At 41.0% G+C, this 15,617-nt stretch overlaps 4 protein-coding genes across 4 annotated transcripts in view; all 4 read left to right on the forward strand.

Moving 5' to 3' along the window:
• Positions 1 to 184: 184 nt before the first annotated feature.
• Positions 185 to 1,132, forward strand: LOC125046438 (glycine-rich protein DOT1-like). The gene is made up of 3 exons (XM_047644215.1): positions 185 to 202; positions 447 to 536; positions 788 to 1,132. Exons 1-3 carry the CDS (start codon positions 185 to 187, stop codon positions 1,130 to 1,132), a joined length of 453 nt encoding a protein of 150 aa, XP_047500171.1.
• A 3,693-nt stretch (positions 1,133 to 4,825) lies between these two features.
• Positions 4,826 to 5,170, forward strand: LOC125046439 (glycine-rich cell wall structural protein-like). The gene has a single exon (XM_047644216.1). It carries the CDS (start codon positions 4,826 to 4,828, stop codon positions 5,168 to 5,170), a length of 345 nt encoding a protein of 114 aa, XP_047500172.1.
• A 4,070-nt stretch (positions 5,171 to 9,240) lies between these two features.
• Positions 9,241 to 11,080, forward strand: LOC125046440 (glycine-rich cell wall structural protein-like; the record flags this gene model as incomplete). The annotated part of the gene is made up of 3 exons (XM_047644217.1): positions 9,241 to 9,337; positions 10,285 to 10,355; positions 10,574 to 11,080. Coding segments are annotated over exons 1-3 (675 nt in total), but the record flags the coding sequence as incomplete, so codon positions are not given.
• Positions 11,081 to 15,375: 4,295 nt separating this feature from the next.
• LOC125046441 (neuropeptide-like protein 31) overlaps positions 15,376 to 15,617 on the forward strand; it is a 1,101-nt gene continuing 859 nt past the window's right edge. The window contains exon 1 of the mRNA XM_047644218.1: positions 15,376 to 15,388. Coding sequence (XP_047500174.1) covers positions 15,386 to 15,388 — 3 coding nt within the window. The 5' untranslated portion in view covers positions 15,376 to 15,385. The remainder of the gene's footprint in view (positions 15,389 to 15,617) is intronic.

The raw sequence follows: 15,617 nt of genomic DNA on the forward strand, positions 1-15,617 counted from the left end.
TACAAGTTACGAAGTGCCCACTAGCATTCCATTGATCTTAAAAGTTCATACGACAGACTCCATGCTGAAAAATGTTCCTTGCCATTCTACATTCTCGGGGCGGTATAGATTGTGCGCCACACGAAAAATGCTACAGGCGTTCCGTTGAAATTGTAATGAATGATTTCCACAAACCTGCATAAACATGAATGTAACCAAATTGGTGATTTGCAAGAGACAATTTTTTTTTTTTTTTTTAGTGTATGCTCGTAATTAAATTCTTAATGTAAAATCTAGTAATTAAAATTCAGTGATAATAAAACACCCGAATCAAGCCGGCCATGAAAAAAAAAATGTCATGAAATTCTGTCATGAAAATACTATCACATTACATGACGCGTGTTTCTCAGGCGCAGAAAGGCTGAGCGGTTCCCTTTGGTGGATATAAAAGCTTGAGCCCCCTTTAGCCCGAAGCACAGTCTGGCCTGACTTCATACCGGAAAGTTTTGCACAATGGTAAGTATGCTTTGAGTGAAAGTGTGTGCTTGCTTCCTCACGTATGTATACACACGTACATGTACATATATGCACAGAGACATGTTTGTGTCTATGTAGATATGTATGTGTGTATGTAAATATATAAATATACAAGATATAAACGTAAACTCAATAAATAGTCAAATGAGACAGATTTGTACACAATATATACATACAGCTCCATCCTTCATTCAATTGATAAAAGTCCAACTTTACTATTTCAATAGGTATGTTTTTCCAAGTAAGCTTATCGTAAGCATTTTCGTTTCAGAAATACACTTTCACACTTCTGTTGGTGGCAGCCATGGCGGCCTGTGTCCTGGCGGGAGGCTCTGGAGGCGGTTACGGTGGCGGCTACGGAGGAGGCCGTGGAGGCTATGGCGGAGGCTTTGGTGGGGGCTACGGAGGAGGCTCTGGAGGCGGTTATGGTGGCGGCTACGGCGGCGGTCGTGGAGGCTATGGAGGCGGTTATGGCGGCGGTCGCGGTGGTGGCTACGGAGGCGGTAATGGAGGCTATGGAGGCGGTTATGGTGGGGGCTACGGAGGCGGTCGCGGAGGCGGCCGTGGAGGAGGCTATGGTGGCGGCTACGGCGGTGGCTACGGATACGGGAAATAATCATTCGGATTGTAATAATTCAACTTGTTAAAAAGTTACACGTTTATCTATCTATCATTTGACATCATCCATGAACACATCAAGAGGGTATGACACAAATCCCACTTTTAATAGATTTCTTCTATGAGATCCCCTATTTTGTTTTGCGATCTCGGACAACAGCGATGGTAATAGTAACGGACGTAATGAACTAACAATGACAATGAACATGATAGTTACAATAATAGCTATAATAATAATGATAATGAAAAAAATTGGTTGATATTCAACAATAGCGAAAACAACGAATTTAATGAAGAATAACGTAATATTACTATAGATAATGATAACAAGGATATCAATAAGACCAATGCTATTAATTAATGATATTCAATAAATCAAAATTGGTCCCATATCCAAGTGGACATAGGGGACATGTTCGCTCAGGAATATGCTCACTAAGTCGCGGTATGATATCAGTCGTGGCAATACTCTGCTTATGACTTTGACTATAATGTGCAATATCAATGATAAATTACGCTAATAAGAACATTAATGACAACAACAATAAAGCAATTATGATTATAATGCTGATATAAATGATGATGATAATATTATTGATAATATTAGTAACAAAAAGGCGAAGAAGAGTAATAATAATGATAAGTGAAAATAATGATGGATATATTAATATTAAAATGATAACATCAATGCTTATGATAATAACATGAATGTGATGATAATGATGATAATAATAAAAAATATTGATAAAAATTATAACAGCAACAATAGTAAGGATCTAAATAGCAATAGTAGTAGCAATGATAATGGTGATAATAATGATAATAATGACAATGATAATGATAAAGATAATACTGATATCAATGACAGTAATGTTAATCATCATGATAGTAATGACAAACAAAAGTAATATAAATAATGATATAAACAAAAATAATACCAATGATGATAATAAGAACAATAATAGTAATGATAGCAATTATATTTTTCTATTACCATGATCATCGTTATTATTATAATGATAACTGTAATAATAATTATGATGAGGGTCACAACAATAATTATTATAAAAATAATGATAATATTAACAATAATGATAATAATGACATAAATTGACATAAACAGCTATAATGAGAAAAATAATGACAATAGTGATAATAACAGGATGATTGGTAAGTAGGGAGTTAGTTGTTGGTTATCATTACAACAGTTATGATAATAGGAATTGTAGTAATAATGATAATAATGACAATAATGATAATGATAAAGATAACAAGGATGCCAGTGACAATAATGGTAATCATTATAAGTAGTAATAATTATACAATGATGATGATGATGATGATGATGATGATGATGATGATGATGATGATGATGATGATGATGACAATAATAATAATAATAGGGATATTAATGATAATGAAATTAATAACAACAATAATATAAACAACAGCTATAATAAGAATAATAACAGTAATGATAATAATAATGATAATATCAGGAGCTGCAATAATTATTAGGATCATGATGATAGTAATAATAATGGTAATGCAACAAAGAGTAATACCCATGATACATTAATGTTGACGTATAACATCCACGCATGGAAATTAATATCTAGTTATTCAATTAAACAATTTAGTTTGTCCAACACACAAAAATCTCGAAAGGTTCACTTCAGAGATCTTTCAGAGGATAACTGATAATTAGGAACTTAGTAATTTATTACACTTTGCGGGGTAATAAATCTATCTGTCTAATTCCTCTCTTTTTCTGTAGGTCTATCTGTCTGCGAAAGAGAGAGAAAGAGAGAAGAGAGAGAGAGAGAGAGAGAGAGAGAGAGAGAGAGAGAGAGAGAGAGAGAGAGAGAGAGAGAGGAATATTACATTTATTCCTATGACTGTTGAATTCTCTACTAAGATTACATAACATAATTCTGAAAGAGAGTATTTTTTTATCATCACCTTATCATATGTATAAATGCACATATAAACACAGACACACATACGTACGCATATATTTATATACAAATATATATGATGCATGTATATATCATAAAATTGATGCATATATATATATTATACAATTTATGCATATATATTATATACAATTTATGCATATATATATTATACAATTTATGCATATATATATTATACAATTTATGCATATATATATTATACAATTTATGCATATATATATTATACAATTTATGCATATATATATTATACAATTTATGCATATATATATTATACAATTTATGCATATATATATTATACAATTTATGCATATATATATTATACAATTTATGCATATATATATTATACAATTTATGCATATATATATTATACAATTTATGCATATATATATTATACAATTGATACATGAAATTGATGCATATATATATCATAATAACTGCAATGGTAGAAATGAAATAACAAGGCCGTGAACAACTATGATTATGCATAACCAATAATTTCCATAATATTTTTCTTGAAAGAAAATAATGTGATACATATAAAATTAGAACTAATTAAATAGCCTAACAGAATGATATGATTGAAGATTAATTTAGAAATAGGGTAATTCAATCAAATAATACAATAAAACGATAATATGCTACATAAACATAAAATAGCAAATAAACATTAATGATTCTCACAAACCTGCGAAAACAATGCAACCAAATTGGTGATTTGCAAGAGAAAAGTGAATTGGTCATCTCAGTGTATGCTGGAAATTAGATTCTGATTGTAGAATCTTGTAATTAAAAGTCAGCGATAATGAAAGACCTGAATCAAGCCGACCATGAAAAAAATTATGTCATGAAAATACTATCACATCCCATGACGCGTTTCTCAGGCGCAGAACGGCTGAGCAATTCCCTCGGTGGATATAAAAGCTTGAACTTCCTTTAGCATGAGGCACTGTCTGGCCTGACTTCAAACCGGAAAGCTTTGCACAATGGTAAGTACAATGCTTTGAGTGAAAGCGTGTGCTTGCTTCCGCACGTCTATATACACACACGTGTATATAAATACATATATATGTATATATACATACAGAGACATATATGTATGTGTGTATGTACATATGTATGTGTATGTATATATATATTCAATATATATACAGATACCTACATATCAATCTGTAGACACGCATATATGTATGTATGCAAATGTGTGTGTCTCACTCTATATACATGTATATTTACATATATGTATAATAAACTCCCATATATGCATGTCTATATGTCTAGGTATGTATGTTTATATGCATGCACGTATTTATATATATCACTGTTTTAATCATTCCTACAATTATTATCAATGTCGACCCCTTAATCTATAACTATTTTGTTATTGTCATTAGTGATAAGTATGTCCCTTTTTGCACCATCATTATCAACCACACGTAAGGCGAAAAAAGGAAAACATATCGTATAATTTGCTACACTTGTGGGAACTCACACTATATATTACTAATATAAAGGCTAAGATTGTACACCAAATCAACACATAAAATATAAATTCATTCTAAGGTACCCATTTGAGATCAAATCATAGGCTTCAGATATAAACTCAATATTCAGAAACAGATTCATACAACTTTACAGTTTCCATAGTTTTCCAGGTAAGCTTATCGTATGAATTTTCGTTGCAGAAATACGCTATCATACTTCTGTTGGTGGCAGCCATGGCGGCCTGTGTTCTGGCGGGAGGCTCTGGAGGCGGTTATGGTGGCGGCTATGGAGGAGGCCGTGGAGGCTATGGCGGAGGCTATGGTGGGGGCTTCGGAGGTGGCCGTGGAGGCTATGGTGGTGGTTATGGAGGCGGTCGCGGAGGCGGCTATGGCGGGGGCTACGGAGGCGGACATGGAGGCTTTGGAGGCGGTTTTGGTGGTGGTTATGGCGGCGGTCGCGGAGGCGGTTATGGCGGCGGTCGCGGAGGCGGTTATGGCGGCGGTCGCGGAGGCGGTTATGGCGGCGGTCGCGGAGGCTATGGAGGGGGTTACGGTGGTGGCTACGGATACGGGAAATAATTCCGATTGTAATGATTGAACTTGTTAATAATAATTAAAAAACAATATACGAGTATCTATCTATCCATCATTTAACATCATTAATAAATAAATCATAAATTCCAACACAATACATTTGATATTAAATGCCTTATTGCTGATAGTAATGGTGACATAAAACGATAATTTGCGGAATTAATTAATGATGATAATGAACATAATTCAAATAATAGCTATAATAATATTGACAATTCAGAAGAACCGGCTGATATTCGACAATATCGTAGACAACGAAACTAATGAATTTAAAGAAGAGTAAAGTACCATTAGCATAGATAATGATAATAATATCAATAAAACCAATGATGTCATATATACTATCCAATAAGCCAAAATTGGTCCCATATCCAAGAGGACATAGGGACCTTTCGCAGAGGAAAATACTCACTACCTCACTCACAGCCACGGGATGAGGCGGTAGGGTAGCCAATGGCTTTCCGCTTCGACTCTGACCCAAACATTCAGTATGTTAGGGTCAACATGACAACAGTTTGGATAATGACGGCGATTATGATGCGCAATGTCTGGGGTAAATTATGCTATTGATAACAATAAAAATAAAACAGCTCTAAAGATAATTCGATATAGATAATGACATTGATGATAACATTAATTATAATATTAATTACAAAAATATTAATGATAATATAATGATGATAATAATAATAAGAATAAATATGATAACAGTGATAATTATAATAGTGATAACAGAGAGTAATAATATAGTAATAATGATGATAACAAAACGTAAATAGTAATAATGACAATAATATCAGTAGTAATAATAAGGATCATGGTAATGATATTACAAATAGCAATTATGATTATAATAATAATAATGATGATCATAATATTAATGATAATTGTAATAATAATGATATTAAAAATGATAATGGCGATGATGATGATTATAATAATGATAATAATAAAGATAATAGCAATAATAATAATGATGAAAATGATGATATTGATAATGATAATAATGATAATGATAATAACAGTAATGATTAGAATAATACTAATAATAATAGTGATTATATTAACAATGATGATTCTAATAATGATAATGATAGGGATACTAATGACACAATTAATAATAACAGTGACATAAACAACAGCTATAATGATAATGATACTAATAACAATGATAATGGTAGTAGCAGTACAGTAATTGTAAGGATTATGATGATAGTAATAATAACAATGATAATGCAACAAAGAGTAATACACATGGATAAATTCACAGGAATGTTGATGTGTAACAGAGATAGATAGATAGATAGACAGATAGATAGATAGATAGATAGATAGATAGATAGATAGATAGATAGATAGATAGATAGATAGATAGATAGATAGATAGATAGATAAAGAGAGAGAGAGAGAGAGAGAGAGAGATAAAGAGAGAGATAGAAAGATAAATAGAGAGATAAAGAGAACGAGAAATAAAGAGAGAGATAAAGAGAGAGAGAGATAAAGAGAGAGAAAGATAAAGAGAGAGATATAAAGAGAGAGAGATAAAGTGAGAGAGATATAAAGAGAGAGAGATAAGAAGAGAGAGAGATAAAGAGAGAGAGAGAGAGATAAAGAGAGAAAGAGATAAAGAAAGAGAGATAAAGAGAGAGAGAGATAAAGAGAGAGATAGATAGATAGATAGAGAGAGAGAGAGAGAGAGAGGGAGGAAGGAATGTTACATTTATTCTTATGAATGTTGAATTATTATCACATAAACCCACACACACACACACACACACACACACACACACACACACACACACACACATATATATATATATTTCAAAATGATGATAGAAGAAATCTGCTGTAAATGCATAACACATAATCTCCATAACGATAATCTTTTGAACCAAAATTGTGATGAAATAACAAATAATGAAATAACAGAATGATGTGATTGAAACTTGATTAATAAATAGATACCAATAAATAAATATATTCAATAATATAATACAATAAAACCCGTGTAACATACATATATTAACTAACAAATGAATATAAACGAATTACGTTCCTGAGTCAGGAATCATGGTTTCATATTTCTACACATTTAACATCCTTTGCTTAGCTAAATGAATAATATAATACAAGTCAAGAAGTGTCCACTAGTATTTATCTTAAAAAGTTCATATGGCAGAATCTATACTGAAAAATACCCCTAACCATTCTACATTATTTCCGTTTGTAAACAATGTACGCGTCGTCTTAGATTTTGAATGTAAAATCTAGTTAAAATTCATCGATAATGATAGACCGGATTCAAGCTAGTCATGAAAAGAAAAAAAAAAATGTCATGATAATCTGCCATGAAAATACCATCACATCCCATGACGCGTAATTCTCAGGCGCAGAACGGCCGAGCGATTCCCTTGGTGGATATAAAAGCTTGAACTCCCTTTGGCCCGAAGCACAGTCTGGCCTGTCTTCATACCAGAAAGCTTTGCACGATGGTAAGCATGCTTTAAGTGAGTGCGTGTGCTTGCTTCCGCACATCCGTTTGTGCGAGCACACACTCACACGTTCATATACAGTATATCGACATACACAACTGCATACATACAAACATGTATGTGTATATATATGTACGCACACACATATATATGTGTATAAATATATAAATATGTATGTGTGCTTATATATACATGTATACATATATATAAATATATACAGGCACACACACACACACACACACACACACACACACACACACACACACACACACACACACACACACCCACGTATATAAATGTATAAATATATATACACATATATACATATGTATATGGAGGCGGTTATGGTGGCGGCCGTGGAGGAGGCTATGGAGGTGGTTATGGTAGCGGCTACGGAGGAGGCCGTGGAGGCTATGGTGGTGGTTATGGCGGCGGTCGTGGAGGCGGCTATGGTGGCGGATATGGGTACGGGAAATAATCACTTCCAATTATAATAAATATATATGCATATCCACATCCATGTAAATGCATACATATATGAATGTCTATATATATGTATATTATATGAAAATATATACAAACGAATACATATATATATATATATATATACACACATGTAAGTGTATATATGCACACACACACACAGGCACACAAACACGTGCACACACACGCGCACACACACACACACACATATATATATATACATATATATCTGTGTGTATGTCTATATATATATGAACACGTACACACACACACACACACACACACACACACACACATATATATATATATATATATATGAAAGGAGAAAACTACCGTGTTGATCCTATGGTAGAAAAACCCACAATGTAAAACTATTTTTCAATTAATTTAGTTTTACATTGTGGGTTTTTCTACCATATATATATATATATATATATATATGTATATATATCAGCCACATGTAAGCCTCATTTGGTTTGTGTTGCTAAATAAAAAAAAAAAAATGTAAATACCAAATCAAAAGCCGAAATATAAACTCATTCTAAGGTACAAGTTTTAGAACGAGTAATATGTATAAACTACTGACTTATTCCCGGATTCTATACTGAATCAAAAGTTTCGAATATATATTATATATATTATACAGTATACTCAGTGGTTTGAAATGTAAGCGTAACAAGTACATACACTATAGGCTCAATGGAAAGTTTTTATCACATACTCAGTGAAATGTATAAATCATTGGCATATTCCTGTCAGAATCTCAATCCCCTACATTATTAATCTAACTCTGTCTATACCGTTTCTTCCATCTATTATGTTCTTTCCACTTATTTTTCACTACGTTGTTACAATCTGGCTTACCGTATTTTGTTCCGTTTCAGAAATACACTCTCGCACTTCTGCTGGTGGCAGCCATGGTGGCCTGTGTCCTGGCAGGAGGTAGTAGATATGGTGGCTATGGAGGAGGCTATGGAGGCGGTTATGGTGGCGGCCGTGGAGGAGGCTATGGAGGCGGTTATGGTGGCGGCCGTGGAGGAGGCTATGGAGGCGGTTATGGTGGCGGCCGTGGAGGAGGCTATGGAGGTGGTTATGGTGGCGGCTACGGAGGAGGCCGTGGAGGCTATGGTGGTGGTTATGGCGGCGGTCGTGAAGGCGGCTATGGTGGCGGATATGGGTACGGGAAATAATCACTTCCAATTATAATAATTCAACTTGTTAAAAAGCTACATATGTATCCATCCGTCATATAACATCATTAACGAATCAAGTATCAGTGTGTGACATAATTCCCAAAACTTTTAATACACTGCTGATATTTAATACCCTTTTTTGTTCAGCAGTTGTTACCACAGATGATGACAATAGTAACTTTAATAGAAAACTGCAATGGACATGATGAATGAACAATGATAATGAACATAAGTACGTATTATTGATAGTAATAGTAATTGTAGTTATAATGCTAATGATCTTGATAGCAACCACGAAAATACTGATTGTAACGGCAATGATATTAACGATAAAGTTAATGATTATGATAACTAATAATAATAGTAATACCAATAATGGCATGTGAAATAGGATGATTAACAAATAATAGTAATGATGATAATGATGAATATGATAAAGGTAATAATAACAATAATAGTAGTAAAATTATAGGAAATAGAGATATCAGAGAAAGGATAGTAATGGTAATAATAATAGTAATTTCACTGATGAAAATATTGATAAAACAGGCAATGTTAATGATAGCAATAGATGACGCTGACAATAATAATGGCATCAATAAAAATCAGTTCCTGTGATAATGAAAACAACAACTTCAATTGTCACTATTATACCAATAAACAACACTAATAATGAATACACATATTTCTGATGAAGATATAATCAAAACCGGTCAAAAATATTTCTTGCATTATAAAAATAAGATTTTTCCTGCAATTGTTGCAATGAACACTATTCCCACAGACACGCACACACACACACACATACACACACACACACACACACACACACACACACACACACACACACACACACACACAAGGACCAAACTGGGCCAATTAAACAATCTTCTGTCATACAAAAAGATTGGACCCATTCACTATGGAGCAGATATTGAGCAAGCTGCACACCGGAAGGTCAAAATAATGTACAATGGTTGGCGTTTCACTGTGTATCACCGTGTGGGTATTTAATGGTGCATACACACGCGCGCGTGCACACACACACACACACCATTTATATTTACACATACGTATATATATACACATATATATATACATATATATATATTTATATATATATATATACGTGTATGTGTGTATGTGTGTGGATGTGTGTGTGTGTATGTGTGTGTGTGTGTGTGTGTGTGTGTGTGTGCCGTGGAGGAGGCTATGGAGGCGGTTATGGTGGCGGCCGTGGAGGAGGCTATGGAGGCGGTTATGGTGGCGGCCGTGGAGGAGGCTATGGAGGCGGTTATGGTGGCGGCCGTGGAGGAGGCTATGGAGGCGGTTATGGTGGCGGCCGTGGAGGAGGCTATGGAGGCGGTTATGGTGGCGGCCGTGGAGGAGGCTATGGAGGCGGTTATGGTGGCGGCCGTGGAGGAGGCTATGGAGGCGGTTATGGTGGCGGCCGTGGAGGAGGCTATGGAGGCGGTTATGGTGGCGGCCGTGGAGGAGGCTATGGAGGCGGTTATGGTGGCGGCCGTGGAGGAGGCTATGGAGGCGGTTATGGTGGCGGCCGTGGAGGAGGCTATGGAGGCGGTTATGGTGGCGGCCGTGGAGGAGGCTATGGAGGCGGTTATGGTGGCGGCCGTGGAGGAGGCTATGGAGGCGGTTATGGTGGCGGCCGTGGAGGAGGCTATGGAGGCGGTTATGGTGGCGGCCGTGGAGGAGGCTATGGAGGCGGTTATGGTGGCGGCCGTGGAGGAGGCTATGGAGGCGGTTATGGTGGCGGCCGTGGAGGAGGCTATGGAGGCGGTTATGGTGGCGGCCGTGGAGGAGGCTATGGAGGCGGTTATGGTGGCGGCCGTGGAGGAGGCTATGGAGGCGGTTATGGTGGCGGCCGTGGAGGAGGCTATGGAGGCGGTTATGGTGGCGGCCGTGGAGGAGGCTATGGAGGCGGTTATGGTGGCGGCCGTGGAGGAGGCTATGGAGGCGGTTATGGTGGCGGCCGTGGAGGAGGCTATGGAGGCGGTTATGGTGGCGGCCGTGGAGGAGGCTATGGAGGCGGTTATGGTGGCGGCCGTGGAGGAGGCTATGGAGGCGGTTATGGTGGCGGCCGTGGAGGAGGCTATGGAGGCGGTTATGGTGGCGGCCGTGGAGGAGGCTATGGAGGCGGTTATGGTGGCGGCCGTGGAGGAGGCTATGGAGGCGGTTATGGTGGCGGCCGTGGAGGAGGCTATGGAGGCGGTTATGGTGGCGGCCGTGGAGGAGGCTATGGAGGCGGTTATGGTGGCGGCCGTGGAGGAGGCTATGGAGGCGGTTATGGTGGCGGCCGTGGAGGAGGCTATGGAGGCGGTTATGGTGGCGGCCGTGGAGGAGGCTATGGAGGCGGTTATGGTGGCGGCCGTGGAGGAGGCTATGGAGGCGGTTATGGTGGCGGCCGTGGAGGAGGCTATGGAGGCGGTTATGGTGGCGGCCGTGGAGGAGGCTATGGAGGCGGTTATGGTGGCGGCCGTGGAGGAGGCTATGGAGGCGGTTATGGTGGCGGCCGTGGAGGAGGCTATGGAGGCGGTTATGGTGGCGGCCGTGGAGGAGGCTATGGAGGCGGTTATGGTGGCGGCCGTGGAGGAGGCTATGGAGGCGGTTATGGTGGCGGCCGTGGAGGAGGCTATGGAGGCGGTTATGGTGGCGGCCGTGGAGGAGGCTATGGAGGCGGTTATGGTGGCGGCCGTGGAGGAGGCTATGGAGGCGGTTATGGTGGCGGCCGTGGAGGAGGCTATGGAGGCGGTTATGGTGGCGGCCGTGGAGGAGGCTATGGAGGCGGTTATGGTGGCGGCCGTGGAGGAGGCTATGGAGGCGGTTATGGTGGCGGCCGTGGAGGAGGCTATGGAGGCGGTTATGGTGGCGGCCGTGGAGGAGGCTATGGAGGCGGTTATGGTGGCGGCCGTGGAGGAGGCTATGGAGGCGGTTATGGTGGCGGCCGTGGAGGAGGCTATGGAGGCGGTTATGGTGGCGGCCGTGGAGGAGGCTATGGAGGCGGTTATGGTGGCGGCCGTGGAGGAGGCTATGGAGGCGGTTATGGTGGCGGCCGTGGAGGAGGCTATGGAGGCGGTTATGGTGGCGGCCGTGGAGGAGGCTATGGAGGCGGTTATGGTGGCGGCCGTGGAGGAGGCTATGGAGGCGGTTATGGTGGCGGCCGTGGAGGAGGCTATGGAGGCGGTTATGGTGGCGGCCGTGGAGGAGGCTATGGAGGCGGTTATGGTGGCGGCCGTGGAGGAGGCTATGGAGGCGGTTATGGTGGCGGCCGTGGAGGAGGCTATGGAGGCGGTTATGGTGGCGGCCGTGGAGGAGGCTATGGAGGCGGTTATGGTGGCGGCCGTGGAGGAGGCTATGGAGGCGGTTATGGTGGCGGCCGTGGAGGAGGCTATGGAGGCGGTTATGGTGGCGGCCGTGGAGGAGGCTATGGAGGCGGTTATGGTGGCGGCCGTGGAGGAGGCTATGGAGGCGGTTATGGTGGCGGCCGTGGAGGAGGCTATGGAGGCGGTTATGGTGGCGGCCGTGGAGGAGGCTATGGAGGCGGTTATGGTGGCGGCCGTGGAGGAGGCTATGGAGGCGGTTATGGTGGCGGCCGTGGAGGAGGCTATGGAGGCGGTTATGGTGGCGGCCGTGGAGGAGGCTATGGAGGCGGTTATGGTGGCGGCCGTGGAGGAGGCTATGGAGGCGGTTATGGTGGCGGCCGTGGAGGAGGCTATGGAGGCGGTTATGGTGGCGGCCGTGGAGGAGGCTATGGAGGCGGTTATGGTGGCGGCCGTGGAGGAGGCTATGGAGGCGGTTATGGTGGCGGCCGTGGAGGAGGCTATGGAGGCGGTTATGGTGGCGGCCGTGGAGGAGGCTATGGAGGCGGTTATGGTGGCGGCCGTGGAGGAGGCTATGGAGGCGGTTATGGTGGCGGCCGTGGAGGAGGCTATGGAGGCGGTTATGGTGGCGGCCGTGGAGGAGGCTATGGAGGCGGTTATGGTGGCGGCCGTGGAGGAGGCTATGGAGGCGGTTATGGTGGCGGCCGTGGAGGAGGCTATGGAGGCGGTTATGGTGGCGGCCGTGGAGGAGGCTATGGAGGCGGTTATGGTGGCGGCCGTGGAGGAGGCTATGGAGGCGGTTATGGTGGCGGCCGTGGAGGAGGCTATGGAGGCGGTTATGGTGGCGGCCGTGGAGGAGGCTATGGAGGCGGTTATGGTGGCGGCCGTGGAGGAGGCTATGGAGGCGGTTATGGTGGCGGCCGTGGAGGAGGCTATGGAGGCGGTTATGGTGGCGGCCGTGGAGGAGGCTATGGAGGCGGTTATGGTGGCGGCCGTGGAGGAGGCTATGGAGGCGGTTATGGTGGCGGCCGTGGAGGAGGCTATGGAGGCGGTTATGGTGGCGGCCGTGGAGGAGGCTATGGAGGCGGTTATGGTGGCGGCCGTGGAGGAGGCTATGGAGGCGGTTATGGTGGCGGCCGTGGAGGAGGCTATGGAGGCGGTTATGGTGGCGGCCGTGGAGGAGGCTATGGAGGCGGTTATGGTGGCGGCCGTGGAGGAGGCTATGGAGGCGGTTATGGTGGCGGCCGTGGAGGAGGCTATGGAGGCGGTTATGGTGGCGGCCGTGGAGGAGGCTATGGAGGCGGTTATGGTGGCGGCCGTGGAGGAGGCTATGGAGGCGGTTATGGTGGCGGCCGTGGAGGAGGCTATGGAGGCGGTTATGGTGGCGGCCGTGGAGGAGGCTATGGAGGCGGTTATGGTGGCGGCCGTGGAGGAGGCTATGGAGGCGGTTATGGTGGCGGCCGTGGAGGAGGCTATGGAGGCGGTTATGGTGGCGGCCGTGGAGGAGGCTATGGAGGCGGTTATGGTGGCGGCCGTGGAGGAGGCTATGGAGGCGGTTATGGTGGCGGCCGTGGAGGAGGCTATGGAGGCGGTTATGGTGGCGGCCGTGAGATATATATACACATACGTAATAAAGATGTCAGAGTAAGTATCCATCAAATTACTGTTGTATGCGTGTGTGTGTATGTGTACGTTGGTTTGTAAGTACATACATTATATGATCAATGAAAGGGAATAAATCATATACTCAATGAAACTTAAATGATATATATTCTTAAAAATAAAAGTCAAGCTAATTATATACCAAAATACTGGTGAAAAAAAAGGAATACGAAATAGAGAACAAAACATAAACGTTAAAATGAATTAGTGTTATGGATGGTATAGCAAAGAAAGATAGATACAAACATACACACATTCATGCAAACATATGTACACACACACACACACACACACACCACACACATACACACACACAAATACACATAAAGATATATGTGTATATATGCATATTCCCTTATACACATGTTTGTGTATACATATATACTTATATATACACATGTATAAATATATTTATATATAAATATGTATAAAAATATATATAAATATTTATATAGCATATATAAATGTTTATATTATATGTATATAAACACACATACACACATACACACATACACACATACACACACACACGCGCGCGCACATAGAAACATACACACATACATACATACTTTATATATATATATATATATATATATATATATATATATATGTGTGTGTGTGTGTGTGTGTGCGTGTGTTTGTGTGTGTGAGAGAGAGAGAGAGAGAAAATGTGTGTAATAATGATATTATTCATACTAAAATTTCTCATAACATGGTAAAATCAGGATTGCTTGGGACAATAGTAACTATGAAAATCTGATTTATGATTATGATCCTCTTCACAATAAAGATTGTGATCATAATGGTAACAATTACAGTAAGAAACACTGAATCTGATGATGTCATAGATACAAGCACGCACATACACAGAGATCTGGTCAGTTCTGTTACGAAAAAAATAAAAATAACCCAATGCTCATGTTTCTCATGGCCAGAACGACCTAATTAATCTCTTCGGACGTATAAAAGATTGGCCTCTTCTCAGGCTAAGGCAGAGCGTGGGTTGACTTCACACAGGAAGGTTTAAACACAATGGTAAGCACATACACATCCACTACACATGTAAATGTGTGTATGTACGGTTATGGACAATAAATATCTATATTTAATATATATAAAATATTAATAATAATTGCAATGATAATGATAAAAAAAAAGAACGTATTTGATAATGGATGTGTAAGACATATTATCAAATTCTCAACAAACTTGTTTGCTGTCTCAATTATGGTTATTGTGATTATACTGTTATTGATGATTAACG

The sequence above is a fragment of the Penaeus chinensis genome, chromosome 39 (genome assembly GCF_019202785.1).
Source record: "Penaeus chinensis breed Huanghai No. 1 chromosome 39, ASM1920278v2, whole genome shotgun sequence".
Lineage (NCBI taxonomy): Eukaryota > Metazoa > Arthropoda > Malacostraca > Decapoda > Penaeidae > Penaeus > Penaeus chinensis.